General features: G+C 55.2%; 1 protein-coding gene across 1 annotated transcript; it reads left to right on the forward strand.

The window, feature by feature from the left end:
• Nucleotides 1-806: 806 nt before the first annotated feature.
• NCLIV_062510 (hypothetical protein) lies at nucleotides 807-9,234 on the forward strand (the record flags this gene model as incomplete). The annotated part of the gene is made up of 10 exons (XM_003885802.1): nucleotides 807-1,363; nucleotides 3,408-3,514; nucleotides 4,069-4,084; nucleotides 4,365-4,389; nucleotides 4,863-4,880; nucleotides 5,554-5,565; nucleotides 6,795-6,809; nucleotides 7,601-7,612; nucleotides 8,584-8,640; nucleotides 9,124-9,234. The coding sequence occupies 10 exons, from the start codon at nucleotides 807-809 to the stop codon at nucleotides 9,232-9,234; spliced, it is 930 nt and encodes a 309-aa protein (XP_003885851.1).
• Nucleotides 9,235-14,025: the final 4,791 nt, after the last annotated feature.

Raw genomic sequence — 14,025 nt, forward strand, 5'->3', positions numbered from 1 at the left:
AGCAGCTCACAAGTATCGTGGCCGGGGGGGGTTGGTGCCGCCGCAAACCTCGCTGCCGTGATGCGAAATAGTTTTGCGGCCGCTCAAATGCCGGGGAGGCTCTGACGCCTGGCCCCGTCCGACCCTCGCCGGAAACTGCAACTCATGCACGCTCGAGTGTCCGCGCAATTTTCCCGACTTTCTCATCCGAACAGAAACTCGAGATCTACTCTTTCCGCAACTGGCCAGTGTATTTCCGCTTGAAACGAACTTCGACTGAAAATTCCGCTGCTTGTGGGGATTTCCTTTTTCTTAACCGACCCCTGAACGGACTATCGTGCACCGGCCTCGCGAATTGTGGGCAATATCTCGCTGTAGCAGCAGTTCTGCTCACGGTGGAGAGTTGCAAAGCTTTTCGTAAATTCCGAGCTGCCTTCTCACATTTTCCCCGTTCTTCCCTTCCCCGGCGCAGAACGTATCGCGCACGCTCCACCTGGGGCAAAGGAGAGACTGGTTGCCTGCGCAGGCGCCGCGTTCCTGTGTCAGCCCCATCGGTCGATGAAATCTTTGCACAAAAGCATATCCACACATTTCTGTACAGGGCACGCTTCGCCTGTCTCTGCCTTTTCCGACTTGCGCTTTCACAAGCAAATCGCGACATCTGGGTTCGCCCCTGTGTATCTCGGCCGCCCTCGATTTGACTCGCTGCGTTGCTGCCTTATCCCGCTTTTCCAGGGCTTCGCGCTCCGCTGTGTCCCCCTTTGGCCCCTTCGCCGCGAGACGTCCTCTTCTCTCTGCATTTCCTGCGCCGCACATCGCGCCTCAAAATGACGCACACGAAAATGTACCTTTCCGAGGCAGCGCCTTCAAGACGTGCTCTCCGGAGCGCTCGGGTGCTCGCCCCCCTCCTGGCGTGTTCCCTCGCTCTGGGTGTCTTCAAGCAGCCAGATTCTGTCGTCGCCGCGTCGTCTTCCTCGCTTCCCTCCCCTGTTGTATACACCCCGGAAGACGAGGTTCCGCTCGAGGGAACAGCTAACGCGGCTTACCCGGCGTTCGGCTCTATTGGGGACTCTGCGTCTCTCCTGTTCCGCAATGATGCAGAAAACGCTGAGGCACGCCCTGGGTACCTGAACGCCCACCTGGAGGATGGCGAGGAGACTGAGCCTGCCATGCACCAGATGCCGCTCGGGCATGCCATCGAAGAGACGAACGTCGTCAACGCCCCGCGGGGCGACAGATCCCCCGGAAATGCCGCACCGGAAGAACTGCTTTACGCGACGGCAGACAGACATAACCGCAGATCGCGTGGCCCCCACCGGATGGGAAGGAGAGAAGAAGGCCGAAGAAGGGCGTCCATCCGCCGCAGGCATAGTTCGCACGAAAGGTAAGCCCGCGGTTGGTGAGTGCGCATCGAGATATCTCGGCGATCCTTGTGTTAGTCTCCTGCTCGCTAACAGTCTCCGGCCTACAGCGCGGCAGTCTCAATCTTTTCCAGGACATCTTTGGACGTCTGCTCCTCTTCGCTCCTTTGTTGCTTCTCTCCCTCGTCTTCCTCTTCGTTTCCTTTCTCCTTGATCCACTCGCGTCCGGTGTTTCAATCCCTCGAGTTTTCGTGCCTGCCGTCTTCCGCGTCTTCTCTTCCTCATCTTGCCGTCTCGCCTGCCGGATCCCCCGGGTGTCCCCACGGGCCGTGATCCCCCCTAGCCGTGTGCCTCGCGAGAAGGACCGGAGGGGCTGTTCGAAACCGCTTCGCCTTTCCCTTTCTCTCACGACTTCCAAAGTCTTCCTCTCTACTTCTCGCTGTTTCTTCGTCGACTCGTCCTCTCGCTGAAAGGAGCGTTTGGGCCCTGTATCTCTCGTCCTCTACGTAGGCTCCTGGCTCTTTGTGCGTTCCTGGAAAAGCCGAGTCCCCACCCCTGTCTCCTCATCTTCCTTCTTTGTGCCAGGCTCGCTTGAGCTGCGCCTGCCGGCGTCATGACTTGTGCTTGACTCCATCGTTTCCGCTTCCTCCACGAATCAAAGCCCACCGCCTCTGCATCCCTGTCTCCTCTGTCTCTTCCGAACGCCCTGCATTCTCGATACCTTCACACCCTTCGTGCCAATGCTTTCCGGCGGACGCTCGCGCCTCTCGTCCGCCAAGGGTATTCCACATCGCTGATGTCCGAGGCGTACGGGTGGGTTCGGGCCAGGTCCGGTCGGTTTGTTCTCCTCTGTGTGTTCCCCGCTCTGGTTTGCAGTTTCTTCGCTGCTTACGAGCTCCCTTTGTTCCGTCACTTGGCAGTTCTTGAGCGTATTCCTAGTTTCGCCGTCACCAGAGGAGCGTGTGTGTGTGAGGCCAGACACCTCCTCGGTTCCTCACTTGGGTTCGTCATGGGACAGTCACGTCTCGGGGGACGGCCTATTCGTTGGCCACGTTCTTGAGGTCAATACGTGAATCTGACAGTCTCGCCTGGCTTAAGAAAACCTCTTTCTCTTTCATCGACTACACTGTGGCGGGTCTCTGTGTGAAGTCGTGCTGTTGGTGCCGCGCAAGACAACTTGCTCGTTTCTCACGGAACTGGGGATATCACATGATGCATGCGGCGATGGTTTCTTTTGCCCGCGGAGGCTCCTCCACTCTTCTCTCACACCGTGTCCTTTTGTTCACTGCTTATCTGTCGCTTGTGTATACGCCGCGCGTCGGCAGGCCTGCATCTGGAGTGGCCGTTTTTTTTGCGTCCCCGACTGGAAGGCCTCGAGAGCGGGAAACCGAGGGAAGGGCGGCAATGGTGTTTTTCTCGTTCTGCGGAAACCTGCCACTGTCTGTGAGCGTCTTCCTCTTCTTTCGCCGAGCACTCGTTTGTTTCTTTTTCTCCTCTCCTTCCAGGGGACAACTGAGACTGGCTGCCGCTTTCCGGCCGTTGTCTGGTCCCTGCTCCCTACGCAGTTTGCTCGGTTTCTTTCTGCTATACCCCGTAGCCCCGTGCATCGAGACACGAACCGGCTCGTTGGTGTCAAAGCTTCCGTCTGTTCGTTTCGCCCGAAAGGGACAGAATCGATTTCGCCCCTCTTTCCTCGCGCGCGTGCTGGAGTTCCTTTCCATTTTCCTGCTTGTCGTGCGGTTCGCCCGCGATGTTTCCGCTTGTTTGTGAAGGAAACGACGCGTGCACCTGCAGTTGTGAGCCTTGACTTCTTTCCCTCGCCGACTCTCTCAATGATCCGCGCACATTTTCATGCGCACATAGGCATGCAAACGGAAACGCATATACAAGTCCACGTCCACGCGTGCCCGTGCGTGCATGCGCTGGCCTGTGCGTACCGTAGATGTATATGCCTGTGCATATCTCGACGCGCATGGTGTCGGTAGAAGCCCGTGAAAGGTCAGTTCCGTCCAAGATGACAGATTCGCACTGGCGACGTTTTCCTTCTTGCGCTTTGGTTCCTCTCAGATTCGCCACCATCGCCAGCGTGGCCATCCAGTCAGTCATAGCCGCCGGTCTCCTTGCAGCCGGCGCGGCCTTCGTCTTGCGTCAACGGGCAGAGATTCGCAAAGCAGGTAACCACGAAGGCGGAAAAGCAGAGAGGCAAACAGCCCTTCACACGGGTGTATCCTTCCGTTTTTTTCCAGTCGCTAGCCGATGCATCGTCTGCCCCCAGGCTGATACAGAAAGAGCTTTCCGCTTGGTCTTACACATGAACGCTTCTCAGTCCACGTGTGTAGCTCCTCAACACTGGAAAGCATGCAAGCGCAGACACCGACAAGAGCGTATTTTTGAGCTGTCTCAGCAACAAAGGAATATGACGTTAAAGAGAAACAGTTGTGGAGTTACCGTGTACCGACCGAACAGGCGCATGCATAAAAATATGAAGCTCTGGGAAGCTGCGAGATGCACATACGCGTCAAGAACCACTACCGCGCAGTGGTCGAGATGCATCCGAGTTAGAACAGACCTGCCGTTTTTGAGACCGTTCCGTCGCCACGGCTGGATTGAACGGAATTTGGCCAGAAACCATGCATACACTTGCAGAGCTTGTGTTCGGTTCGCTGTGCGACACTCCCAACTTTCCTGTTGCTTTTATCTGTCTTCTTTCTTCCCCTTTTCTGTGCAGCTGTGGCTACGGAGAAGTAAGTGCGCATTGCGAGGGGGATGGCACCATTCGTCTCGCCCAGACACAGAGGGACTGAGAGTTCGCCTTTTTTGTTGTCGGTGCTGCGTTGTTGTTGGGAAGCCGCTGACGTCAGCGGCAGGCGCTTTTCTACGTGCCTAGCAAACACACTCGGTAGACCCGCGGGGGCGTAGCTTTGCGGGTGTCTGTGCCTGTCCCGGTCCTCTGGTCGCGTCTTTCGTCTCAAACAGAAGAACTCAACCACGCTGCTTGCTCGTCTGTGTCCCCTTTGCGCACAGAGCCGCCTTGCTCAAGCTCAAGAGTGTAAGTTGCCTGGGAGATCCGCACGCCTTTTTGCGAAGTTCGCGGGAGGGAGACGGTGTATCAGGCAACAGACGAGAACGCTCCCTGTGTCTCTGAAGTGTATGCTGTCGTTGAAAGTTTCAGAGAACATAAACTGTCGCTCGCTGCTCTCTCCCCTTTTCCTGTTCGCTGCCACTGTGAGCGCTCTGGTTTTGTCCTCTCTGTTCGTTCGGCGGCTTTTGCCTCGACACTCTTTGCCGTTTCAGACTTCCCCCCCATTCCCAAGACAGAGCCGCACTCGGTGGGATCTTGTGCCGGAAGGGGAGGGGGGGGGATTTTTGTGGGGCACCGTCGGTTGTGACAGGGCCACAGTTGGGTGAGGGCATCGCGCGGCACAACCCGGGCGCTTCATGAGCAGAGGGAAATCCATTTTTTCGTTTGTTTTCTCTCGTTTTTGGCGTCATGCTCCTGCTGTTTGTTTGTCTTGTCTCCAGGACCAGGCAGAGGAAGCGGTAAGTCTGCAAATGCACGACACGACCACTGGCAAGACCTCCCAAACCCCTGCCGGGTTCTGCTCGTTCCCAGATTGACAACTCACGGAACACACACACACGCAGGGGGGTAGCGGCTAGCGACACTCGAGGGCATGGCAAACGGGCCAGGGAGCGCCTCTCCCAGATTCAGAGATCTAGGTGGTCGAGGCGGCCGTGAGACTGGGCGACTCTGAAGCTTATTCGGGATGTCTCTCGACGGACAGATGCTTCTGCGGATTCGAGACCGCACGCAAGCAGGAGGAACGTGTTTGCCCACCCACAAGCCTCTCGCTCCACAGAGGCGTTATCGCCTTGCGCCACACCCCGAAGAGACGATGCATGACCTGGTTCGCCCGTCGAGTCAAACACCGTCGCACCGACACAGGACTTTTGCGAGCAGCTCAGTTTCTCTCTCTGTTTTGCTCGTTCACGGACGACCTCTCTCAGGCGGTGAGTGCGCCATTTCCCCTTTTTGCGTATATTTGAATGATGTACGATTACGTCGTCCCAGAAAAAAAGACAGGCGTGCGTCCATGTCCTCAATCTTCACCTTCTCGATGTCGGGACCTTACGAAACACGCATTTGCAGATCTGTTCACGCCGAGGCACACGTACGCCTGCATGCGCTTGTGGATGTGGTGCCTGCCGTCAGCGACTGAAGAAGGTGAGACCCCTGCGGGTTTGCTTGCAGTAAAGCACACGCTCCGGAGGCCTTCGGTTTCCCGCTTCCAGTAAAGCACACGCTTCGGAGGCCTTCGGTTTCCCGCTTCCAGTAAAGCACACGCTTCGGAGGCCTTTGGTTTCCCGCTTCCAGTAGAAGCGCCGCTCACGACGTTGAGGGCGGGCGATGAGCTCCCGGCGATTCGACCTCGTGAAGGGGAAGAAGAGCGGAGAGAGCCTGGCCACAGAGAGGGGGTCATCTCGCCCAGCGTATGCATGCACGAACTACGCACGACGTGTTCGAAGAAACTCCCGCTTGTGTTCTCCCGTTTGCCTTTACTGTCGTCAGGAACGCGAGAATCTCGTACGTTCAGATGCAAGGAAAGAGTGCGACAAGCGCAATAGGGGCTTCTTTGAGACCTGTGAAAAACCATCCCATGGAAGCGCCGACTTTTTTGCGATGCGTGCGGTTCACGCATCTCCATCTTCGGCCGTGCTTTCTGTGTCCGTCATACTGGCCGATAGACGGCCTGGCCTGTATTTGTTAGTGTGCACATTTCTGCGGGTTTCACCGAACACCGCGTTTTGGTCTCTCCTCTTTATGGGCTCATGTCGCGCTCCGCAGTAAGCAATGCCGCCATGTGCTGTTCCACTAACGTCAGCATAGGGAGACGCACACACCTGCATACATCCATACGCCCGCTGGTGCTTATGGAACTGAGTAAATGCGTATATGGTCCCCTTGGCGACGTGCGCGTATGCAAGAGCACAGAATCTGGTATTGTTCCGTACGGCTAAACACTGCTTGCGACTGAATACAGAGCTGTTGCTCTACCGTTTACCTCCTGCGAAACAGATGCCCCTTTGTGAGACGGAAAAGGCTATATGGGTGGTCTCACTCTTGTGACGGTTTGTGTGTGCAGCTAAAAGTGAGGAGCGTACACGAATCCAGATACCCCGTTTTCCCGCTTCGCAGTGGAAGCGATTTCTTCGATGCATTCACCCGTTGAAGGTAGCGTCCAGTCATTCGCAGCGGAGCCGGGTTGGAGCACTGCTGCGTTTGCAGTCACGTGCCGTCGTTTCGTGACTGAAACGCTTCTTTTCTGTTAATGAAGGACAGTGAAGGACTGTGATGCTTTGGCAGCAGCCACGAGAACGTGGAGGTAAGAGAGTCGCACCGGGAGAAAATGTCCTTGGTTTCCTGCCCTGCGTGTCCCCCAATCGACGCTTCAGGAGAAGAAGAAGCTGGTAAGTGGCCAAACGCGGTCGCGCTCGCGCTTACGCGGTTCAGTGAATTTTTTTGCCTTTCCGCGGACTACAGCCCAGCTGCAGAATGACGCACCTGCGTAGCTGGTTGCTCTGTGTGGTGAAGACCTCTGCGATGTGTGCCCAGGAGCAACCGCAAGCGTTTTTATACGGCCTTCAAGAGGAGAAAAGCCCTCCGTTGCGTTGTCAGCACGAATAAGGGAGGACGTACATGCCCACCGCCAGTGGGGAGTATGTCTGAGGACCGTTCTGGGTAAACGCTGGATGGCTCCGCCGCTGTGCGTGCATGCACAGGAACAGGAGTTCCGAGTCGTCGCCTCTTTAGGGAAACTGGGCGTTTTCTGCGCATGTCAACACCCGGGGCACGAGGGAGTCTACCTCAGGATATATGCGTAAATCGCAAGTCACCCAAGCGCACACTGCGTTCGTGCGATGCGTCTCTGTGCCGCTTGGGAACTGGGGAAATGCGCGACGGAAAAAGAGAGTCGAGATTCCGACCCTTTGGTGTGTGCTTCTCGAGGGCTCGCCAAGGAAGGGGTCCGTGCCGCGCGTCGTGTGTCGGTGGTGTCCAACGGAGAGGATGCGAGGACAGGGTTTAGGCACACAGCTTCTGTCGATCGCCGTCTCTGTTCTGGGGATGGTCCACGTTTTCAGCCCTTCTTGAGGCAGATGGCGGGGTGCGTGCTGCTTCCCGCCTGAGACGCCTGTGGCGTTGGTTTTCACATGGATTCATTCGTCCTCGAAGATGTCTTGTCTTTGCGTCTGCGTTTCAGTCGGAAGCCAAGGTAAGAGGACTTTGTCGCAGTGGTTGGGGACAGCGCACGCAACAAAGACAGGAGGTTGCGAGGAAATAAGACTCGCCTGGCGGCCAATTCGATATTGCGTAAGCTGGCGGGGTTCAACCTATCGCCTGTTCTGCTGACGCCGTCTCGAGTCGCCTGGAAAGGACATAGAACGCAACAGAACGGAGATTAAACTAAGCTTCGAGGTAAAAGGACTTAAAAGAGCGAACCTCGGCCAAGTGGCGGAAAGGCAGAACCTTTGTGGAGCAGAAAGTTCTGGACATGGGACTACTCAAGAAAGCGGAACGGGTGCGGTAGATTCTTGCCCGGAGGATTCGAACAGAGACACTGAGCTCTGTGGACACTGTGCAGCCAGCCGCCGTGTCAGCGGGCAAAAGATCGTGGAACTCGAGGAACGAAGACCTCGCGATAGAGAGGGGGAAGACGGCGTGTACCGCATGAAGAACAGGTTCCACAAATGCGACTTCAAAGAACACCGTGGTTGGAATCTGTCGACCTGCTGTGGCGTCGTCCTCTCACCCAAAACAGATAACCGCGCACAAATAAATATACATATACGTAGAGTTGATATAGCTAACCATTCGCAGTGCGAATCGGGGTCTCGAGGAACAGGCGTATGCGCGTCCATGCAGAGACGCAGCGTTTCTTGCGGACACAAAATTAGAGAGTGGTTGGGGGGACACGAACGTAGGAGCTGGTGACCAGAGCTTCTGTGCTTCAACGTGCACACTACTCCTGTGCGGGCGTGTGGGGGGTAGTACGCCCTGTTATGCCTTTCGCTCAAGAGTATCGACTCTGCGCATGCGTATACATTTTTTTTCGCGTATGCATGCGTGCGTCCCTTTGTGTGGATAGGTAGCTGTGTATCTTCACGCTGGCCTGCGTTGGACGCCGGTGAAAGACGAGTGGAGATTCCGTCTGTTTTGTTGTGTGTTTTTGTGTCTGCACAAAAGGCGGCTGCGCTCGCTGAGGCAGCTGATGCTGCAGCTAAGAAAACACAGGAAAAACAGGTGAGTCTCTGCGCTTTCCTGCCCTTGCCGATTTGCTCGATCAAGCGAGAAGGTAGACAGAAGAGGGAGACACAACGGAGACAGAGCAAAACAGAGGAAAGTCTGGATTCTTGTCTCCTTGGCGGTACGTGTGTTCTCTCACATTCCGGATGTTGGTGTGGCCGCTCGTTCTTTCTCTTTTGACTTCCGTCGTGCTGTTCCGCGCGCGTCTTTCCTGGCTCTCTCCTCGACTCTGCTCCGTTCGTTTCTCCCGGTCTTCTCTTGTGCAAGCCAAGCTCTGTTTCTATCCTGCACTTCGTATTTCGTGCCGGTGCTTGCATGTGCGCTCAGGAGACAGTAAGGCGATACAATCGAGATCTTTCGCCACCATAGCAGCAGGGTCAGCTGAATGGCGTGGTTGTTTCTTTTGCAAGGACAGCGAACGGGTCAGCCGGTTCGTAGACGTCACATTTCGAGGAAAAGCTCGGCCTCTTTTGTCGACAGGTGCTTCGCGGCTCCAGCCTTCTCGACGCCTTCTCGATGGGAGATGTGGAGGCGGGCAAAAGCGACCAGGACATCGAAGAATCAGAACCCGAGAATGTCGCTACGCAATAGACGACTCCATTGTTTACCTTTTCTGCCGTGTACCTTTTCTTCTTGCAGCCTTCCGCAAAAGTGAGCTCTGTCGCCTTGGCTGTAGGCTTTGGCTCAATAGTGTGGCCTACCCCAGCAACTAAAGCTTCTCTCCTTCCCGTTTGCGTCTCTCTCTTTCGGTGCCTGTGCTTTCGTTTGCACGCTGCTCCGTTTCAGTCTCTCTACGTGGAGCTTCACTTCCATTTGGCGAATGCGTTAGAGTGTCCTGTTCTTTCCCCGTCTTCGTTTTCACTGGGCTTGGTGTTCATCTTCTGCTTCATCTTCTTCTCTCCACTGGCCTCTCCCCGACATTGATGGAACTCGGTGGCTTGCACGCACACCGTCGGTTCCCTCCTTTTTCAGGCTGTAAGGAAAAGCTCGTGTGTTGCTTCACCAGCAGGGCGACGGGAGCGTTGACGTGTGCCTGCGAGGCTTCAGAATCCGGGAGAACGAAACCAGCAGACTCGTGCTGCTCTGTCTCCTTTTCGCTATCGCCTTGTCTCTCCCCTCTGCTGCGGCATGCGCTGTCAGGCCCGCGAGCTCGTGCGTTCCCCCTTCGCCTGTTGGAGACTTTGTTTCTCATGCTCGGCTCCGCGCCGTGCTGGACAGTAATAGACGTCCGTGATGGACAGTAATAGACATGGAGGGGCGTGAGGATGGCGCCATCGTGGAGAGTCAGCAATCGCTTTAGCAAGGTGCGAGCGGGAGCACCCTTGTAGCAGTGGAAGAGGCGAAAGACAATGCGGGGAAAAAGCGAACGTCTGTTCTGTGCCGGACACACTCTTGTCCGTCTCCGCCCACGTACTATCGCGACATGTCAAGAACCACCCTGTTCCTTTCCCGACCGGTTGGCATGTGGATGCTTACACGTCCACAGTTAAGGTGATCTCGCAAGCGGTCGCTCAGCCGATGGACCGTGGCGAGTGCATGCACGTTGACAGCCGCTTAGGAGCCCACGCGTCACTGAGCAGCAGCCCAAAATGACCGCGTCCTCTCTCCAACGCGGATGCCAGGTGTCTGCAGAACATCCACCGATCCAGTTCCCCGCAGCTGTTCTGCGTTTCGCATTGCGCCACTAGGCATATGATGTTTCTCTGAACCTGTTTCTTCCCCGTTTGTCAGTCGCAAGCAATGGTAAGTGCTCGTAGGCGTGGCGATTTCGAGGGTGCACCCTCATGTTCGACGTGCCTTGTCGCTAAGATGCCGCGCGCGAGGGGAGAATGAAATGCACGGGAATTGCCGACTCACACTTCTGGGACAACATTTTAGTCACGGGCTTAGCGAGGTCTTCAAAAAGCCCTTTTTGTCGCAACGACACCGAGATCGAGGTTCTGTAGAGAGCTCCTAGGAGGGGGGGGGGATGCATGCGATTCGTCAGTTGCGTCCCGGGCTAGGGAAGTGGAGCCGACCGAAATCGTCGGGCTGACAAGGGAATTGCCCGTTCGTTTTGGCATCCCGATGTCATGGCAAGGCGCGCAGCTTGTGGAGAAAACGTTCGACCTAACCGAGTGTCGGGGCTGCGCTTTTTCCTGCATTCAACTCTAGACCGTGCGTGAAAACCTCCAGAAAAAAGAGGCTGCCTTCCACCGCCGATAGGAAATGATTTTTTTCGCGTGCCGCGGCCTTGCTGGGATGAGGAGTTGTGACGTCTGCTTCGCGGTCAGCCCGTCGCTCGTCTGGGAGCAGAAATCGAGATACGACAAGGCAGAAACCGTTTGCGATAGATTGCAGGATTGCCGCTCTCCGGGCGAAATGGGGCATGCACGCCCACATCCGGCGTCCTGCTTGGCCTGTGAAAATCTGCTCTCTTTTCAGAAGAATGAGTCTGTACGTTTGTGTCTCCTTTTTGCCCGGACATTAAAGGCAGGTTCATGCTCTGCCCCGAACAGAACATCAGCAAGACGTGGGACGAGAGGGTAATGTGGAAATCAGGATTTCAACTTTTTGTTAATCTTCGTTCAGTAGTCATGCTGGGGTTTCCGTAATAACTCGCGCACTCTCTTCCGGTGTTTCGCTGCTCGCCTGCTGTTGCCGAGCTCCCCTTCTTTTTTGTCGCGGTGACCTCGTTGCGCAGGTTTTCCGCGACTCGTGTGGGCATCCGGAGCTCTTATTTTGTTTGTTGCCTGCTTTCTCAGCTGCGCAAAGTAAGGCGAGAGCAAGTTTGCGGTGTGGAGACGTACCGGCTGTGGCGAGAAGGGAAACAACAGGAGGGCGTGTGTGCACGCTCTTTACAGACACTGGAGGGGGACCAGATCGTGAAAGAGATAGAGCAACATCGGTCGTTGAGAAGAAGGCAAACACCTTGTCACGGTGTGATTGTGGCTAAACTCCAGGTGACGACTCGACTGCGAAAGATCGCTCTTCCAACGGCCCCCCTTTCGTTTTGGTCTGCTGTCCCCAAACCCCCTTAGGTCTTCCAAACCGTAGGCGACAGGACACGGCTGTGGCCGACCCTAGCCCGCAGGCCGACACAAAAGACAGATGCCACCGCCTCCGCCTTTACGTTGGACGCGTCGGCGTAGCGCAAAGCAGAGCAATGTTGAGACACGCGTACGATTGTCCGTGCAGAATGCAAGCTCTCCGTGTCTAGCTCGCTTCGCATGGATCTGCATGAATCGACGTAGAAAGCGCGGCCGCTCGATGGATGTGTTTATATGCCGATTTTTTTATGGCTTTCCAATCGACGAGCCACACAGTCCACCAGACAGCATTCTAGAGCGCTCTCATGGGATAAGCGCCGAGCCGTTGTTCTTGTCGCGTGAAACCCCCAGCTTTCCTCTGTGCGCCTGTCTCGTACTACCTCAGATGATCGGATCCGTAGGTGGAGAAGACAGCTTGCTGCCGCCTCTCGTCTTTCACATCCGCCGGTATATTTATTGACGTGGTTAACTCGTACCGATATATATATATATATATGCACACAATGTACGTAGTTAGCACATGTCTCTCTCTCTCTCTCTCTCTCTATATATATATATATATATATATATCGTCGTGGATGCGACCGGAGGTCGGACTTTGAGGTAGTTTGTGACCACTGTGTCTTAGGCAGATAGGAAACGTTGAATGCCCTGGCCTGGTTTCAAAACGAGCCGGTATTGACGGAACAGACACCCGTCCATGCACAGGACCGTGTACATGTGTGCAAGTCCCCATGTTCAGGGACAAGCACACTGACCGTACTCTTGAAACATACCAATGTCGTTCCGGCGGGCACTCGAAGCCCCCAAGACGAGTGTGCATGCTCTCGATGTTTTGTCGAGCATAGCGGGCTCGGTCCGTGCAAGCAACCTGAATCTGCATGCATGTGGTTTGTTTCTTTAGACGCTCTCGCTCGTAAGTCAGATGCTGCCGATATACAGCGGCACTTAGTTGGCGACCCCCGAAAACTGAAGGCATGCGGCGCTCCTGCAGGCAGCGAACCCGTTGCCGTGTGCGTCCGTCTGCTTTGGGCCTCCACTCCTCGAGAGGGTCGTCCGTCTCGCTCAGTTTCCACATGCCGTAGCCGAATTGCAGCCGCTATGTCTCGTACACTTTACGTTCTGCCTTCCATGGAGTGTCTGCTGAGGGTTTTCGTGCCGTGCACATGCACGGACTTCCGGGCATTAGATAGTGCCCGATCCTTCGTTTTAGGTCTGTGGTTTGGACGATCAGTGACAACGGTCGGACAGGTACCCAAGGAGGTGCTTCAGAAAACAACAACGGCACAAAGGATGCATTTCCGTTTCCGTGCCGTTCTTGCTTCCCATATCGTCAGCCCAATATTGTAAGTGACGCATCTCCCTGCTTGCGGGACCGTAAGTCCTGACATACGCTTTGATATCTGTGTAGAAGTATTTCTATACCGAGCTGCACATGTAGACAACCCCGTATGTATTTGTGCCAATTTATAACTGTGTACATATGCGCATATATAAAAAGTGTGTGCGCAAGGGACTAAGGCATTTATGCCGTTGTGGTAGCGTATACACACGGAAGTTCCGGTGCTCTGCCTCCAGATCGCGTTTCTGACAGAGGAAGGGGCAAGGACCAAAATGTGCGGTTTTCCGGTGTCTGTTCTGGCGCTGCCTTTTCAGGTCCAGAACTTGGTAAGTCGCCGTTGGAGAGATTGAGTTCGTATTTCAGAGCGTAGCGAAAAGAAAGTCTTGGGATCTAGGAAAGCGTTTTCGTTCTCCGCCGTGTAAATGATCCCCCTCTTGCTTTCTGCCTGTGTTGCTGTACCAGCCCTCGACAGTGAGTGCTGTTCTCTTAAAGTTCCTGCTTGTGCGAGGAGGATTCCTGGTAAACAATGAAATTCTTTTGTGCAGTCGCATGGAGGACTTTCGGGGCTCACATAGACACACCCATATACAAACGACATCGATGATGTACGTCTCTGTGTCTCTCTGTACAGCTATCTATGTATCTATAGATATGTATATTTCATTGTTATGTATATGGAGTCTCTGGCAGGCGCTTTTCGTATATATTTACACATCCATATGTGCGGGAGTATGTAAAGGTGATGCGACGGAGAGGCCTAGCGATGCGAACCCAAGCACCTTGGTATTCAAACGTTTTCTCGAGGAGCGTTTCCAAGTTATCCACCGGTTATTCTGTGCACCTGAGGTCAGAGGTCAGCCTCTGCCGCGGTGTTTATTCGTGTGCTGGGGAAATCGAGCTGCTTCATGGACTGGCCTTTTCTTACCAGCTGTGCGTCCCGGGGTGACAGGGGTGCCCTCGTCACCCATGGCGGAAAAGTGGAGAGGAAAGCGGTTGATCTAGACCCTCCGC

This window comes from Neospora caninum, chromosome XII (genome assembly GCF_000208865.1).
Source record: "Neospora caninum Liverpool complete genome, chromosome XII".
NCBI classification, from domain to species: Eukaryota; Apicomplexa; class Conoidasida; order Eucoccidiorida; family Sarcocystidae; genus Neospora; species Neospora caninum.